This window comes from Pseudorca crassidens, chromosome 5 (assembly GCF_039906515.1).
Source record: "Pseudorca crassidens isolate mPseCra1 chromosome 5, mPseCra1.hap1, whole genome shotgun sequence".
In the NCBI taxonomy this organism is placed as follows: Eukaryota; Metazoa; Chordata; class Mammalia; order Artiodactyla; family Delphinidae; genus Pseudorca; species Pseudorca crassidens.
The window spans coordinates 66,223,262-66,238,635 of NC_090300.1; the positions used below are offsets into that span (position 1 = coordinate 66,223,262).

At 38.9% G+C, this 15,374-nt stretch overlaps 1 protein-coding gene across 11 annotated transcripts in view; it reads left to right on the plus strand.

Annotated features, from left to right (window-relative positions):
- Positions 1 to 15,374, plus strand: part of YEATS2 (YEATS domain containing 2) — a 109,526-nt gene that overhangs the window by 66,647 nt on the left and 27,505 nt on the right. For 10 of the 11 annotated variants that reach the window (XM_067738209.1, XM_067738207.1, XM_067738208.1 and 7 more), the window contains 6 exons: positions 825 to 983; positions 2,510 to 2,613; positions 3,959 to 4,066; positions 4,538 to 4,720; positions 12,303 to 12,561; positions 14,710 to 14,871. In XM_067738209.1, coding sequence (XP_067594310.1) covers positions 825 to 983; positions 2,510 to 2,613; positions 3,959 to 4,066; positions 4,538 to 4,720; positions 12,303 to 12,561; positions 14,710 to 14,871 — 975 coding nt within the window. The remainder of the gene's footprint in view (positions 1 to 824; positions 984 to 2,509; positions 2,614 to 3,958; positions 4,067 to 4,537; positions 4,721 to 12,302; positions 12,562 to 14,709; positions 14,872 to 15,374) is intronic. The other variant, XM_067738215.1, reaches the window with a different exon arrangement.

The window sequence follows — 15,374 nt, forward strand, 5'->3', positions numbered from 1 at the left end:
AATATGATCCAAGTCCTTGAAATTGATAAAAGGTAAAGAATGTATAATTTTACCCACCAGTTAGAAGCGTTTTGGAGCTTGCTGCTTCAGAGGTGGAATAGGCTGAACATATAAATTGTTTTGAAGTTTAGAGAAATTCATGGATAACAGATTTGATCAATAACTGTTGAGGATGTTTAATGATGTATCTGTCGGTAACTTCTGAGAGCTATGGGAACACGAATCTCTGGCTTGTGGCTGTGATATGGTATTGAGAGAGACTTTTGTTTTGGTGGATGAATTTAATATTTTCCTATTGGAAATTCATTGCAAATCAAGACTTGGTTCCTAAGTCTAGCTGTTCACTTGCCTCCCTAACTTCAGTTTCTTCAAGTATAACCAGTATTATAACAACCTGCCCAAGTTGTTGTTACCTGGGGATGCAGCAGTTCCACACTTGTGTAAAAGCACTGTGTTTTGAACTTTAATATGCCTGCTGGAGTCTCTTGTTAAAATACTTATTTTTATTTTATGTTATTTTATGTTTAAATGTTTATTGATATATTTGGTAGATCTGGGGTAGGACCTCAGTATCTGTTTCTAACAGGCTGACTGCTGCTGCTGCTACATGGATAAGGATGTAGAGAGTAAAATGCACTAACCCCTGGCCTCAGCTGCTGCGGCTGCTCTCAGTACCTGAAACTTACAGTCCCATTCTCTTTTCCCAACTTGTCGCCTTTGTACTGGTGGCCCTGCCCCTCTTCCGTTTTCTTTAGCGTCCTCTTAGATGGGCTGAATATATCTATTTTGTTTAGTTTATTTTGTTTCTCTTTTTATTAATAAAGGTTCCCCTATATCAACCCCAAGTCCATCGCCATTGCCTCGAACCCCAACTTCCACTCCAGTCCATGTGAAGCAAGGCACTGCCAGTTCTGTTATTAATAATCCTTATGTTATCGTGGACAAGCCAGGGCAGGTTATTGGAGCCACCACTCCTACTGCAGGTGTGTGTTTGAATGGAACAATATTCATACAATCCCCAAGATTTGATCTTTTTTAGAGGTGGAATCCTAATGTGACTTAGTAGCCATATAATAGGAGAATGAAATCTTCAACCATGAACAAGAGGAGGGAATACATAAGAGTGTATATATATATATATATCTATATTTATATATATATATTCTTTTTTGTTTTCCAGTGCTATTTGAGGGAAGATTTACTTCTTGTAAAAGTTATATTTTTAGGAATTTACTTAAGTTTTATTTTTTAATTTCTTAAGATTCATAGTGAACCATAATTAATTTTCTAAAAAAGGAAAAAAAAAGAGTGGATTTTATTCTCATTTAGAAGACATTCTTTTTAGGCAATGTGTGATTAACTTTTCAAAATTAAGCTTTAGAGCAAGAATAGCTTTGTGAGCCATACATATTTTTCCCCAGTGAAATAAAAAAGTGATCTTTACTTTTCAGTGAATAAGATAAAACTTGCATGTGGGAGGGAAGCTGAACCCTGTAGTTATTTAAAACAAAAAACAACTCTAATAGGAAGCATAAGAAGTCTTTGGATTCCCCGTGTTTATCATCATAACCTCATATAAATACAGAGAGCTTTTCAGGTTTCTTTGAGGTACTTTCACTAACATTTTATTTATTCCCTTCAATTAAACTGTTTAAACACGTGCACCTCTGTGTAAACTTTCCTGTAGCTTTCACTTCTCATAGAAATATCGAAAAGAGAAATAAGAGAAATAGCTATAAAATAATGAGACTGATTTTTTTCTAACATGTTTGATTTTAACACAGATTAATGTGTGTTGGGCCTTTCCAACTATTTTTTTAGAAAGTTATGTTCTTTAACAATGATTATAATTGTGGGACTCCTTTACAAAATGCTACTTTCAGAGATTCCCTTTTGAGTACACCTAAGGATGCCAAGTAGGTGTCTTTTGAGGATGTTTAGTTTTAGGAATCAGCCAAAGTCTCTGCAGGCAAGTTTGGTAAATGGAGGAGGTGGCCAAGTACCATTTTTAGTCTTGACTTACTGTTGACTGTAGATAATGTGACTTATTTTGATCAGACCCTAAAGCCAGTTGTACTGATGGAGTATAAAGTGTTTAATGTCAGCATTTTGGAGTAGGTATAACCTTCTAGTGAAACTACTTTGAAGGAACTAGCATTCAGTTGAATGCATACATTTTGGCACATTGTGAAATAGCCAACACCATTATGTTACAGTATCTCTTTCTATATGAGTGCAGAATATATAATGTCTACTTACTTTACTTATTCTTCTACACTTCCTTACTAGCTTCTTGTCCCTTTTTAGGTTGATGAAGCGGTCAGCTTCACAGGATGAATCCTTAAGTGTTTTTTTTCTATAATAGTATCATGGTTGTGAGTTTTCAGCCCTTCAAAATGAACAATACATAGTGGGGAGAAGACGAGGGTGGTGGAAAATGGCTTTAAAATTCCATTTTGTAAATTTTACTTTGTTTATACTTTATTTTTAAATCTACCTTGCTTATCAGGAAGTCCTACCAGCAAGCTCTCTACTGCCTCTCAGGCCTCCCAAGGAACAGGTTCCCCGATTCCTAAAATTCATGGAAGTAGTTTTGTAACATCTGCTGTCAAGGTAACACTCTTATTGCACTTTGCTAGTTTCTAAACGTGGTACATTCAGGTTGAGCCAGAATTTGCAAGTGATAATGCAGATTTCATAAAGTAGAATCTTCAAGCTAAGAAGTATCATAAAGATCAAGTACTTCAGACTCCCCTACCTTACCTATGATTTTTTTTTGACAGCTTTGTTATACATTTTTCTTTACAAAGTAATAATTCGTATCTTTCCACAGTGTATTTTCCCCTTCCCCCACCTTCTTCAGGATAAGAAGTCCTTTGAAATTTAGAATTCCAAATATGATCTGACTTGTTCAGATCATAGTGCTAGATATCTGCTCACTGTTCCGCAGAGACAGTCACTGCTGTTGACTTAGTTATTCAGCTTATTTGTTATTGTCTTGGCTACCTTAAGGCTAGAGCCTCTGAGGTATAAACTCCTGTTTGAGAATTCCTGAGAATTCAAAGATCATCTCTTACATGACTGGTGCTAACACAGCATTTCTTATATCTAGGCACTTAATTGTGATGATATTGAATAGTTTCCTGATCCAAGGCGAGGTTTTTCTCTAATGCAGTGTAATCTTTGAGCACTGTGTTCTATGAATGCCTGAATTGTAAGAATTCCTTGAAGGTCTTAATTTTCTACCAGTGTATTTTTGCATGTTTGTTGATGATATTTGCATTACATAGTTAAACAGTGTTCTTAACTTTGTTTCTTGCCCCCAACATTTATTTATGGAAAATTGCCTCTGAGACTTGCCTTTTGTATTTGAGAATTAGAGACAAATGACAGTAATTTTGAATTTTGACCTTTGCTGTCTTTGTATTTGCTAATTATTCAAGTTCTTTTTGTTGTATTGTTTTTAAAATTTTTAGTGAAAAATTTCCCCCTGCGTCCTGGGTATTTATTCCAGAGTAACAGATCAAGTTGCAAGTACTGTTACAACAGTGTGGTATACTGAAACACTGTCACTGCCTGTTACATTCGTTTATTTAGTGCGTAGACCTTAGGGATAGAAAAGAAATAGAATACAGTACCTATCCTTTAGTAGCATCTGGCAGGGGACTGGACATGAAACCAATGAGTCAGCCAAATATTACAGGTAGTATGATAGGAGTCTTTCCAGTTTACAGTGGGCACAGATGAGTAGGTTCTTGCCAATTTATAGCCTTACTTTGAATTGTCTTTTCAAGCAATATTAAAATGCAGGTGTAGGGACTCAGAAGCCCCCAAAGAGTTTTGGGCTTTTTGTTTGTTTTTGTTGCTAGGGAATGTCACAGGTTTGTATTAAATATGTGACTAGAGTGAAATCACTCACTTTATCCTAATTGTACAATACGTATTTTTACAAACACAGCAGGAGGATTCTTTGTTCGCATCTATGCCACCTCTTTGCCCAATTGGGAGTCACCCTAAGGTTCAAAGCCCCAAACCTATAACTGGAGGACTTGGAGCTTTCACAAAAGTAAGTATTCATGAGAGGATTATCCCACAGGTGGATAAACTCTTGTTACAGAATCTTTTTGTGGCTTGTTGGAGTTGATTGATGCTACTACCCCACATCATGGAACTTTTTAGTATGTCTCATTTCTAAGACTGGATCCTACTTCTGAGACATGCTTCCATTTGTTTAGTGGTGTTCACAGGGCAGCCCTTGGAGTCTAGCAAGATGGGAACTTCCTGGTGCCGTTTTGCCACCAATGTCTAAAATAAATGACGAGGTTGGTTTGCAGATACACTGGATCTAGTCCACATCCTACTTTTGGTCCCTTTAATAGCTATTATGGGCTATACTTAAAGCAGTATTTTTACCCTTCTAGTGGAGTCATTGTTTACATACAGGGCTTCATTAATTCCTGCATACAGAATAAATTCAAATATTAGTAGCATTTTTAATGGGCTGCTTATTCATTGTCATTATCATGTTTGTTGCAAGGTAATCATCAAACAGGAACCTGGAGAAGCCTCTCACGTACCAACAACAGGAGCTGCCAGCCAGTCACCACTCCCTCAGTATGTGACTGTGAAAGGGGGTCACATGATAGCTGTGTCCCCTCAAAAACAAGTCCTAACTGCTGGAGAAGGGACTGCCCAGTCACCAAAGATTCAGCCCTCTAAGGTTTGTATTGGGTAAGGATGGGGAAGTCAACATGTCAGTGAACGTTGTTTGCCTAAGTAATGGACAAGTGCTGAAAAGGGTGACGGTGTTGATGGTCCCGGGAAAACCTGTGGATGAAAGCCCTGTAGGAAAAGCAGATAAGTTGGTGTTTAACCCACCTGTTCTTTTCATAGTTATTAACAAGAGCAGGGACATGGTTTATAGAGGGCCCAGGGACAGTTCAAGAGGTGAAGGGATGCCGTGTTATCTCTCCGACAGTGAAGATGATTGACGTCATGGACACAACTTTACACTTGATTCAAGTCTAACTGACAGGATCGAGGTCCACTGTTTTACCTGTTTATTTCTGATAGGAGACTGCTATAGTTTGCACCTCTGATGTCTTGACTGTGTGATCTGTTAAATGATTCTTGGCTCTTTAGAGAGTTCATTTTCTTTATAATTTGGAGGTTTGGGGAATTTACATATTGGGAGAACTCTAAAACAGAGATACATGTTTCCCTGCATCCGTTGTACTTAGGAGTGCCAAAGTATATCATGCTCTTATTTGCATATTATCTGTAAACCTCAGACAACCTTGCAAGATGGATATTTTCACTGCTATTTTACAGATGAGGAAATTGTGGCTCTGAGAGGTTAAGCAACATCCTTGAGAGCATACAGCTAATAAGTGACAGAGAATTTGAACCCAGGTCTAGTTGACTCCAAAATTCCCCATTCCAGAACAGTTAAAATTTGTGAGCCATTGTGTGTAACCTAAGCATGCTTTTAGAACATCCAGAGTTAAATAATCTTACTTTTAGGGCAGATATATCCTAAAGCTATTAAGAGTACTATGTGAAGCGCTTGCTTTTCAACTTTAAAATAGGTTTTAGATATTTTGGTTAGTCTAGATGGCTGCATATAGATTGAGTTAAAAATTCATAGTCTTATAGGTGGTTCTAAAATCTGTAAGAGTTCATTAACCACTTTCCCAAACTTTTCTGCTCATAAGACTCAACTGATGATTAAAAATATCAGAACTTCTTGGTGACCCCGGGAATCTGGATTTTTAACAAACTCTCCTACTGACTCATATGATTAGGTAAATTTAGAAACCATGGAATTACAGCATCAAATTTGACTTTGGGGGGGCTTCCCTGGTGGCCCAGATGGTTGAGAGTCCGCCTGCCGATGCAGGGGACACGGGTTCGTGCCCCGGTCCAGGAAGATCCCACATGCCGCGGAGCGGCTGGGCCCATGAGCCATGGCCGCTGAGCCTGCGCGTCCAGAGCCTGTGCTCCGCAACGGGAGAGGCCACAACAGTGAGAGGCCCGTGTACTGCAAAAAAAAAAAAATTTGACTTTGGGGATTCCATAGCCAGAATCACTAAAACAGGCAACCCCCAACCACTTCCTGATGCTCCCTCTGTTGTTTTGGCTTCAGGGATAAGCATTTTGTTCAAGTCCTTTCGTGAATCGGTTATTGTCATCTAGTCTTCGTACTCAGACACATCCTGTGTGTTGTTTAAAATCTATTTTGCTTCACCTAGAAATACATGGTATTACTGATTTAGGCTTTTGAATCATGATAGCATTGCTATTTATGCTCAGAAGCTCTGAAAAGTTTCTGCTTTTTGCCACTTTTGCATTTTGCAAATCTGCTCACCCAGTAATACTGAACAACTGTATTGGCTTTCTTGTCACATTCCCACCTACCTAATGGCAAGGTAGGACCAAGAGAAAATGGCTGGGTTTGTGCTAGAATGCCTTAAGTGTAAAGGTACCTGATAAGAAAAGCCACAGAAGAGTGTGAAAAAACTACAGAGAAGCAGAACATGAAACAAGACATCTATCCCAGAAATTTAGTACATGCTTTAGACTTGAGATAAAGAGCTGTCTGCAAGTACAGGGTGTCCCTGGTTATTGCTGAGGTGTAGTCAGAAAATATGCCAGAAAACAGGAGGGTGAACAGAATGGTACTGTTTCACTTTCCACACAACTTTGGCACAATAGAAACACAGTTTATCATTTTCATAAAAGTAGAAAGCGGTGCTGCTTTTGACATGAAAAGAGACAGTTGAGGAATTGGTGGTTCATATGGGAAGGAAGCAGTGTGGTGTAGTTAAAAGAGCATGAGCTTGTTACACATCTCAGATCTCAGCCACTCATTACTTGTGTGAGCTGGGCAAATTTATCTCTCTCAGCCTTGTTTTTTCATCTAGTAAAAGGAAATAATACCCTTTGCCTTTCAGTGCTGTAGGAGAATTAGAGATCATTGTATATAGAGGACCTAGCACAGAGCAGGTGCTAAATAAGTGATAGCAGCTAAAGTTATGTGAGGATGAGTCCTATGTATATATGTGTGAGTACCATGTAATAGTTACTGTCATTGAGAACTAAATCGTAAGTGGCTGTATTTTTCAGCATCCAGGGAAAAATCACATATAGAGAATCCTCACCTTCAGGTTGCTAAAGTAGATTCTGACTTGCAAAGGTCCGTACAGGGCACAGGGAGGGCAGGAATAGAAACACCAAATCAAAGCATGAATCAAAATTAAGTATTTAAAACTGTACAGAACAAAGGTGAAACTAAGGAAATTCGGAGAGCAGTGCTGTGGGAGGGGAAGAGGAAAACAGTTGGTAGGTGATTTCAGGTTCTAGGCCAAAATGTTGTATTAAAAAAAAAAAAAACTAATTTGGGGTTACAGTGTCCTACTCAAGAGACTTGCTTGTGGTGTCATAGACAGCTGTGCATAGGCTTTTCCCCAGTAGAATGCCAGACTTCCTCATTCTCCTCAGTGTTTTATAATAAAGGGGGGTTGTTTATCTTGTGAGCAGTTTGCTCTTGGTGGACAAGCTCTGCTAGTAAAAACTGCCCTCCTGTGGCCAGCATGGTTATGTTTTATTTGGCTCTCGGAGGGATTAGGTGTGTCATATTCTGGACATTTTGAAGCAGTTGAGTGTGAGGATAGAGGTTGGCACAAGGAGGGAAAAGCAAGTCAGATGCATGGGATTGGAGGAAAGAAATTAAAATAGGTACATGTATGTATTATTTTCCTTTTTTTAAATTGAAGTATAGTTTGTATATAATATTATATGTTACCAGTGTACTGTATAATGATTCACAATTTTTAAAGGTTAAATTCCATTTCTACTTATAAAATATTGACTGTATTCCCTGTGTTGTACAGTATACCCTTGTAGCTTATTTTATACCTAATAGTTTGTACCTCTTAATCCCCTACCCCTATATTGCCCCTCCTCCCTTTTCTGTTCCCCACTGGTAACCACTAGTTTGTTCTCTATATCTGTGAGTCTGCTTCTTTTCTGTTATATTCACTAGTTTGTTGTATTTTTTTTAGATTCCACATATAAGTGATATCACATGTATATATTATTTTCCTTTAAGATCTTTGCTTTCTTTGTTAACTTAGGAACATGAAAATAGATTATGTGTAATTTAGCTTATACAAGGGATTATTAAGTGTGATATATTTAGGAAATGTAAAGACAGACGTCTTAGAAAAAAGTTCAACTACTATAACAAATTCCCAAACCAGGAGCTTAAATGAGTTTACTTCTCTCACACATGAAAGTCTGGTAAGCGGCCCTGCTGTGTTGGATCCACAATCATCAAGAATCTAGACTCCATCTCATTGCTCTGTCATTTTCAAAATTTGGTTTTCAGCTTGTGGGCTATGATAGCCACTTCCTCTCATGCCACCGTGTTCACATTTCTGGCCAGCAGGAAAAGGGAAGGGAAGAGGGTTTGGGGAGAGCGAACCAAAAATTTGCACTCATCACTTCTGTTCACGTCCCTTTAGCCAGAAATGAGATATCAGACCTAGGTGTGAAGGAGTTGGGAAATATAGTAGGTATTCTGTGTGGCCATGTCCCTAGCTGAAAATCGGGGGTTCTGTTACTATGAGAGAGAAGCAAAGAATACATATTGGGGTTCAGCTGGCAGTTTCTGCCATACCTTAAAAATAATTTTCTGGATTAAGAAGCTTTTTTTTTTTTATCAATGCAGAGAAAAGTTCTTGATTAGTAAGAAGAGTTTGTATATCTCCACATCTCTAGGGGGAATGAGTGTGCCCAGCTCTGTAGCTACAGTAACACTCCATGTTGCCTATATAATGAGGCTCATACAGTCAGAATGAAGAGATTTGGATAATCATCAGGGATTGTTTTAACCAGGCCAGAATAGCTGGGAGTTTTCTCTTCTCCATTCTAGATGAACTTATTTCTCCCCCCAACCCATTGGTTCTTTGATTTTTTTTTTTTTTTTTTTTTTTTTTGCGGTACGCGGGCCTCTCACTGCCGTGGCCTCTCCCATTGCGGAGCACAGGCTCCGGACGCGCAGGCTCAGCAGCCATGGCTCATGGGCCCAGCCGCTCCGTGGCATGTGGGATCCTCCCAGACCGGGGCACGAACCCGCGTCCCCTGCATCGGCAGGCGGACTCCCAACCACTGCGCCACCAGGGAAGCCCTCTTTGATTGTTTTGTTTCTTCCTTTCTTTCCCTCCTTCCTTAAACGTACATAAAAGTGCAGAGGCTATTTTAATGAATCCTACATGTCCATTATTCCATTTCAGCAGTTACCAGCATTTTGCTGATCTTCTCCTAGAATATTAAAGCAGATACGAGCTGTTATCTATATATTTTGATTTCTGTTTGATTAACTGAACCTTAAGATCAAGGTCCTCTGCCCTGGCCAAATGCTGAAGATAGTGACAGGTGTTTATCCTTTGGCTTTCTGTCCTGAGTCTCTACGTAGTCTCATAGATCACCAGTCTTCAGTTCATAGTAACAAGTGTTGTGCTGGCTGCAGCTGTCGTTTACTGTGTACATCATGCTGGCTAGGCACTTTATAAACTTATTTTCATTTATGCCTCATGATCTTATGAGGTATTTTATAGATGAGATATCTAAAGCTAAAACTCAAAGAGGTTAAATAACTGTGCAGCTACTAACTGATGGAACAAAACTGGGAAAGCAGGTCTGACTGCTTATAAAAACCTATACTCTTTCCTCTGTGATACACTGGTTTATAACAATTGATTAGGGGACCATTTTCTTTACATCAGCCATATTGTCCAAGCACATGACAAGTGTATTTTACTATATTCACATTCTTTGAAAAGGAACCATGTATGATTTAGTGATTATTTAACTTAAAAATCCCATTCATCAGTTGTTATATGGTTTGACATTTTGTTCTACCTTAGGTAATGCTACTATTTTTTAATTTGGGAAGATTCTAAAATTTCAGTAAATACAGAGAATAATATAATCAATATCCACATATCCTCCACTGTGAATTAACATGTTCATATTTAATTCAACATTTTTTTCTCCAAATAAAATATGACTGATAAAGTTGCAGTCCACTTCGTTCTTCCCCAAAACAACAGTCATGAATTTGGATGTGTAGCTTGACAGTCCATACTTTTTATTACATACGTAATAGCCGTAAGTAACATGTAGTGTTGTGAATTTTGAAGATTTACATAAAAGATATTTATACTCATATTTTTCTGCAACTCCCCTTTCACTCAATATTTGTACTTGCAAAGTCTGTTGATGTTGATATATATATAGTTCCAGTTCATTCATTGTAACTAACGAATGCTATTCTGTCAGTCTGTCTTATACCACATTTTATCCATTCCTCTATCTATAGACATGAAGCATATTTCATTTTGTAGACATTAAGATTACTTACAATTTTTTGTAATTACAAATAATGCTACCTTGGACTTTCTGTGTATGTTCCCTTGAGCACATGTCTAAGATTTCTCTGGGATATATCCCTACCAGTAGAGGGTGAATTTTCAATTTTAGTAGATATCCTAGTACTTCTCTGGAGTGGCTGTACAAATTTACCTTTCTACCAGCAGTGAACAAAAGTTCCTGTTTCCCCATATCCTCTAGCCAATTCTTGGTATTATCAGGCTTTAAAATTTTCCCCTCCAATCTGATGGTTGAAAAGTACTTTCTTCTTTATCTTTTTTGCCTTTAGAAGACAGATCTTTTCCATTCTTAAAAAAGAATGTAAAAGTCTTTTTATCTAGTTTCTGGTGAGAAGTTCTTTTTATGAAATAAAGAATTAGGGAGTGTGAAACACTGCCCCAATTTTCCATTAATTAAGTTGTTTCTTCTAATTGAACATTGTACTATTGACCTTGTTTTAAAAGAGCTCTGAAGTATTCTTTTACTTGAAAAAATTTACGGTATTTTTAGAACTAGGTACTTCTAACTTTCATTCTTTGGGTGCTGGGATTTTTTTTTTAATTGAATTAAATGTTTTTCTAGCTTATACTTTTTCTTTTTTAATGAAATGTCTACCTTTAAGAAAAGGAAAGATTAGAAAGTATAGAAAAAGATAACTTTTTTTTTTTTTTTTTTGGCGGTACGCGGGCCTCTCACTGTTGTGGCCTCTCCCGTTGCGGAGCACAGGCTCTGGATGCGCAGGTCCAGTGGCCATGGCTCACGGGCCCAGCTGCTCCACGGCATGTGGGATCTTCCCAGACCGGGGCACGAACCCGTGTCCCTGCATCGGCAGGCGGACTCTCAACCAGTGCGCCACCAGGGAAGCCCGAAAAAGATAACTTTTTTAAAAAAATAAGTTGGAAGAGGTGTCACATGTCATACCATATAATAAATGACATGAATTGTTAGATGTTCTAGTGATGGAGAAATATTGCTTCAGATGGGGATAACACAGAAGGGGTTACTGAAAAGGTGATATTTAAAAGTATGTAGTGGAGTTTATAGTTCATATATGAGAATGTTTATTGCAGTTTTTTCATAATGCGAAATTTAAAATTATCTAAATAGTCACACAGTAGTGAAATACTTAGATTATGGCATATCTATTCTAATACATTATTTTTTGGTCATCTCAAACGTTTTTGGAAAATAACAGTGGAAATGGTTGTAACATGATGTTAAATTTAAAAATTATAAAACTATATGTATCCTAATCTTCGTTTCAAAATGTACATTTAAAAGAATCAGAAGTAAATACTACATTAAAAATATTAAGAGGGCTTCCCTGGTGGCGCAGTGGTTGAGAGTCTGCCTGTCGATGCAGGGGACACGGGTTCGTGCCCCGGTCCGGGAAGATCCCACATGCCGCAGAGCGGCTGGGCCCGTGAGCCATGGCCGCTTCGCCTGCGCGTCTGGAGCCTGTGCTCTGCAACGGGACAGGCCACAACAGTGAGAGGCCTGCGTACCGCAAAAAAAAAAAAAAAAATTAAGAGATTATTTCTGATGAGTAGAGTTTTTTTCTTTATATCTCTGTATTTCCTGTGTTTTTTTTTAAAAAAAAAACACACATTACTTTTTATAATTAAAATAGGTTATAGATAGTAGCTGGGGTTAAGACAAAAGCTGTAACATTTTATTGTAATAAAATCCAGACTGAGAAATACTGCTGTTCACATCATAGGTAGAATTCCTAGATGATTGAATTAGACTCCATGTGTTGTTATCTAGGGGTTTGCTTTTGTTCTTTGCTGGAAATGACTGTGCTGCTTTAAGACCCCTCATGGGACTATGAGAAGAAGCACTGCTGGGTTCTCCTCTGTTTTGAACAGGTTGTTGGGGTTCCAGTTGGGTCTACCCTACCTTCGGCAGTGAAGCAGGCAGTGGCAATCAGTGGTGGCCAGATCCTCGTAGCCAAGGCCAGCTCGTCTGTCGCCAAAGCAGTTGGTCCAAAGCAAGTTGTGACCCAAGGAGTTGCCAAGGCAATTGTGAGTGGAGGTGGAGGAACCATTGTCGCTCAGCCGATGCAAGCCTTAACCAAGGCTCAGGTCACTGCTGCTGGCCCTCAGAAGAGTGGATCCCAGGGTTCAGGTAACTGATACTAATCGGGGGCCCTTTCAGCAGCAGCCCCTTCCAAAACGCTCTGTGCTAGTGATTTTATTTGCTATTTGGTTCTCTCTAGAAAAACCTAGGTTGTTGATGTTTTAAGGAGTATATAAAAACATGTTAATCTTTTTCATGTAACATTTTACATAGAGGCCTGTAAGGCTTTTGCTCTAAGTTGTGTGTGCGCATGTGTGGGTATGAGCAAGAATGGTAAAAATAGAGGGTGTTTCTTGATACTGCTCTCAAGTCTGAAGAATAATTCTCATTTGTCCTTATTTCCACGTTGCGTTCTATTTCAGACGTACAGTCTTGGTATGGTCATTTGCCAGCAGCATTTTGAGATACTTGACTAAGGCATTCTCTACTAAACAAAAGTTTAAATACTTTGAATGTGTTTTAGTCCTTAGTGTTTGTTTCTGTGAGTGCATGAAGAAATATATCTCAGGTATTTGATATTTACTAATTTTTAAAGGTCTTGATGAGGCTAAAGAATGGTAGCAGTGAGTTGGGAGGGTAGTGGAGGTCCAAAATAAAGATTTCAGAGGTGAAGAATTGCTGCTGATGACAAAGTTCTTTTGTGGCATTAAAAATGAGTGTTTGAGATGGGCCAGAAGAAGTGACCTTTGGAGTTTGGAAGATATAGCACTGAGAAGGCAGAGAATTAAATAAGTCATCTATAGTGTTGTCACTGAGAATGAGCCTTTAGCGCAGAGCACAATACTTTGAGTCTGGAGTCCGCCTTCAGCTAATGAGGGGAAGTGACTTGGGAGTTCAGTAAATTAGAGCAGAAAAGAGAGGGAGATGGAATAGCTAAGTAGGAGCCTCAAAAGAGGCAGGGCTTTTTTTTCTCCCCCTCTGGCATGAGCCGTGATAATGGTCTGAAAGTCTAACTGGAGAGCAAAAATGTTCCTTTCCTGGTCCTAGCCCTCTGATATTGAGGTAAGACAGAAAACAGCCCGTAGCTAGCGGATTTCTGGGGAAGTCTTATCTTCAGAGGACTGATGAGTTTAATTACCACAAAAAGAGATAATGTTCAAGGAGGTTGATGTTCTAGAGGGTGTAGTGATCACAGCAGGAATTCCTGGAGTGGGGTGCCTGGTGAAAGAGTCAGGGAAGGAAGAAAGCATGAGGAGATGGTTCAGATCAGGGACCGTGAGCCGTGTGGAGATGGGACTCCGGGTGCGGGTGGCAGAGAGGTCTGCAGTCCTGGCGTGGCTGCGATGCACAGTGGTGTAAGATGAGATTAGTTCTGGTCATAATGAAGAGGGATGGCCCTCAGTTTAATATCAGTCCCTGATATTGGGTGCAGCTTCCAGGGTTCCTGCCTCCCAAAGCTTTGCACAGTGAAGTGGTCCTGAGAGGGACTACTCTAGCAGGTGGCAGGAGGCTGAGAGTCCTTTCCCTGTGGGACTCACATGGTCCTGTAGGCTTCAGTTCCTGGAGATTCAAATACAAAGTAACTGCAGAAAGTTTTCATGTTTAGAGGTATCACAGCAATGTGCATCGAGAAGTAAATTCTAAGGGGTTAGTGAAAGCTGTTTGACATAGGTGAGACTTTTAAAAGATGAATTATAGTTTCATAGTATATGTGCCAGTTGTTGACTGTAGCATTTTTTAGTTCTTAGAAAGTGAGGGAGACTAGAAGTCTTGTTTCAAATCAGTAGATTCATCGTTACTAGAAATTGACTATAAAGGGGCTTTAAACAAATGAGAAGCAAATGTGTATTCATCCATAGAGAGGGTGATTATTTTATTGACTGTCTAAACAACAGTACTTTTGAGAGTTAAGAGTCACTATTAATTATAGTGGGACGTAGGTATAAATGGTAACGGCTTTGGGCAAACCATGACATATGGTCACTCTATATACAGATATAAATTTCTTTATAGTTTGTAGAAAGCTCTTCTAGTATGTAAATATTTTAATTAGCAACATAATGAAAAATGTCAGCCTTTAAAGCACTGTGCATCTAGGAAGCAAACTGTAGAGTTTATTGTTTGTTAGTGTTTTTGAATAAGTATTTTATTACTCTGTGTATGTTTTAATTTTAGAGATAGCATTGCCCTCAGTTCCAATTTATCTTAATGTTTTTCCTCTTTCTTTTTTTCCCTCTATTCCCTTCACCATTTTAGTAATGGCGACATTGCAGCTGCCAGCCACTAATTTGGCCAACTTGGCAAATTTGCCTCCTGGCACTAAGCTCTACCTTACAACGAACAGCAAGAACCCTTCAGGAAAAGGAAAACTGCTGCTGATCCCTCAAGGAGCCATCCTGCGGGCTACCAACAATTCTAGTTAGTCCATCATTAAATCATTTGGTTCTTGGGTCTCTGGGTACGTTCATCTCATCCACCTGAGGGGCAGTTCTTACCTGTTTCAGGAAGCATTTTCATAGCTCTGTTTGCTCAAATGGATTTAAAACATGCACACATTTTAACTAGAAGTGAGTTTAAATAATCATAGTCTTAGGAGGTGACACTGTTGTCTTGGATTTATCTGCTCAGAGTCTGGGTTTGGGAACAAATTACAGTGAAGAGGTATGGCTACTGAGCCTGTGTTGGGAGAAAGCTGTATATGTGAGCTGGAAATAAAGAAGACTTCTTCCTGTCAGTGGTATCTGAAAACTGGTGACACCTGAGAAGATTGCTGGACGCCTGTTTTTATTTTGAAGGGGATGGGAATAGGATTGGAATCAAGTGTCTCTGCTTGCCATTATTTAGATGTGCGACTTAAGTTTGCTAGGTTTGGAGATGGCAAGAGAAATACAGGCTCAGCCTTAGTGTGTAAGATGTAAAGC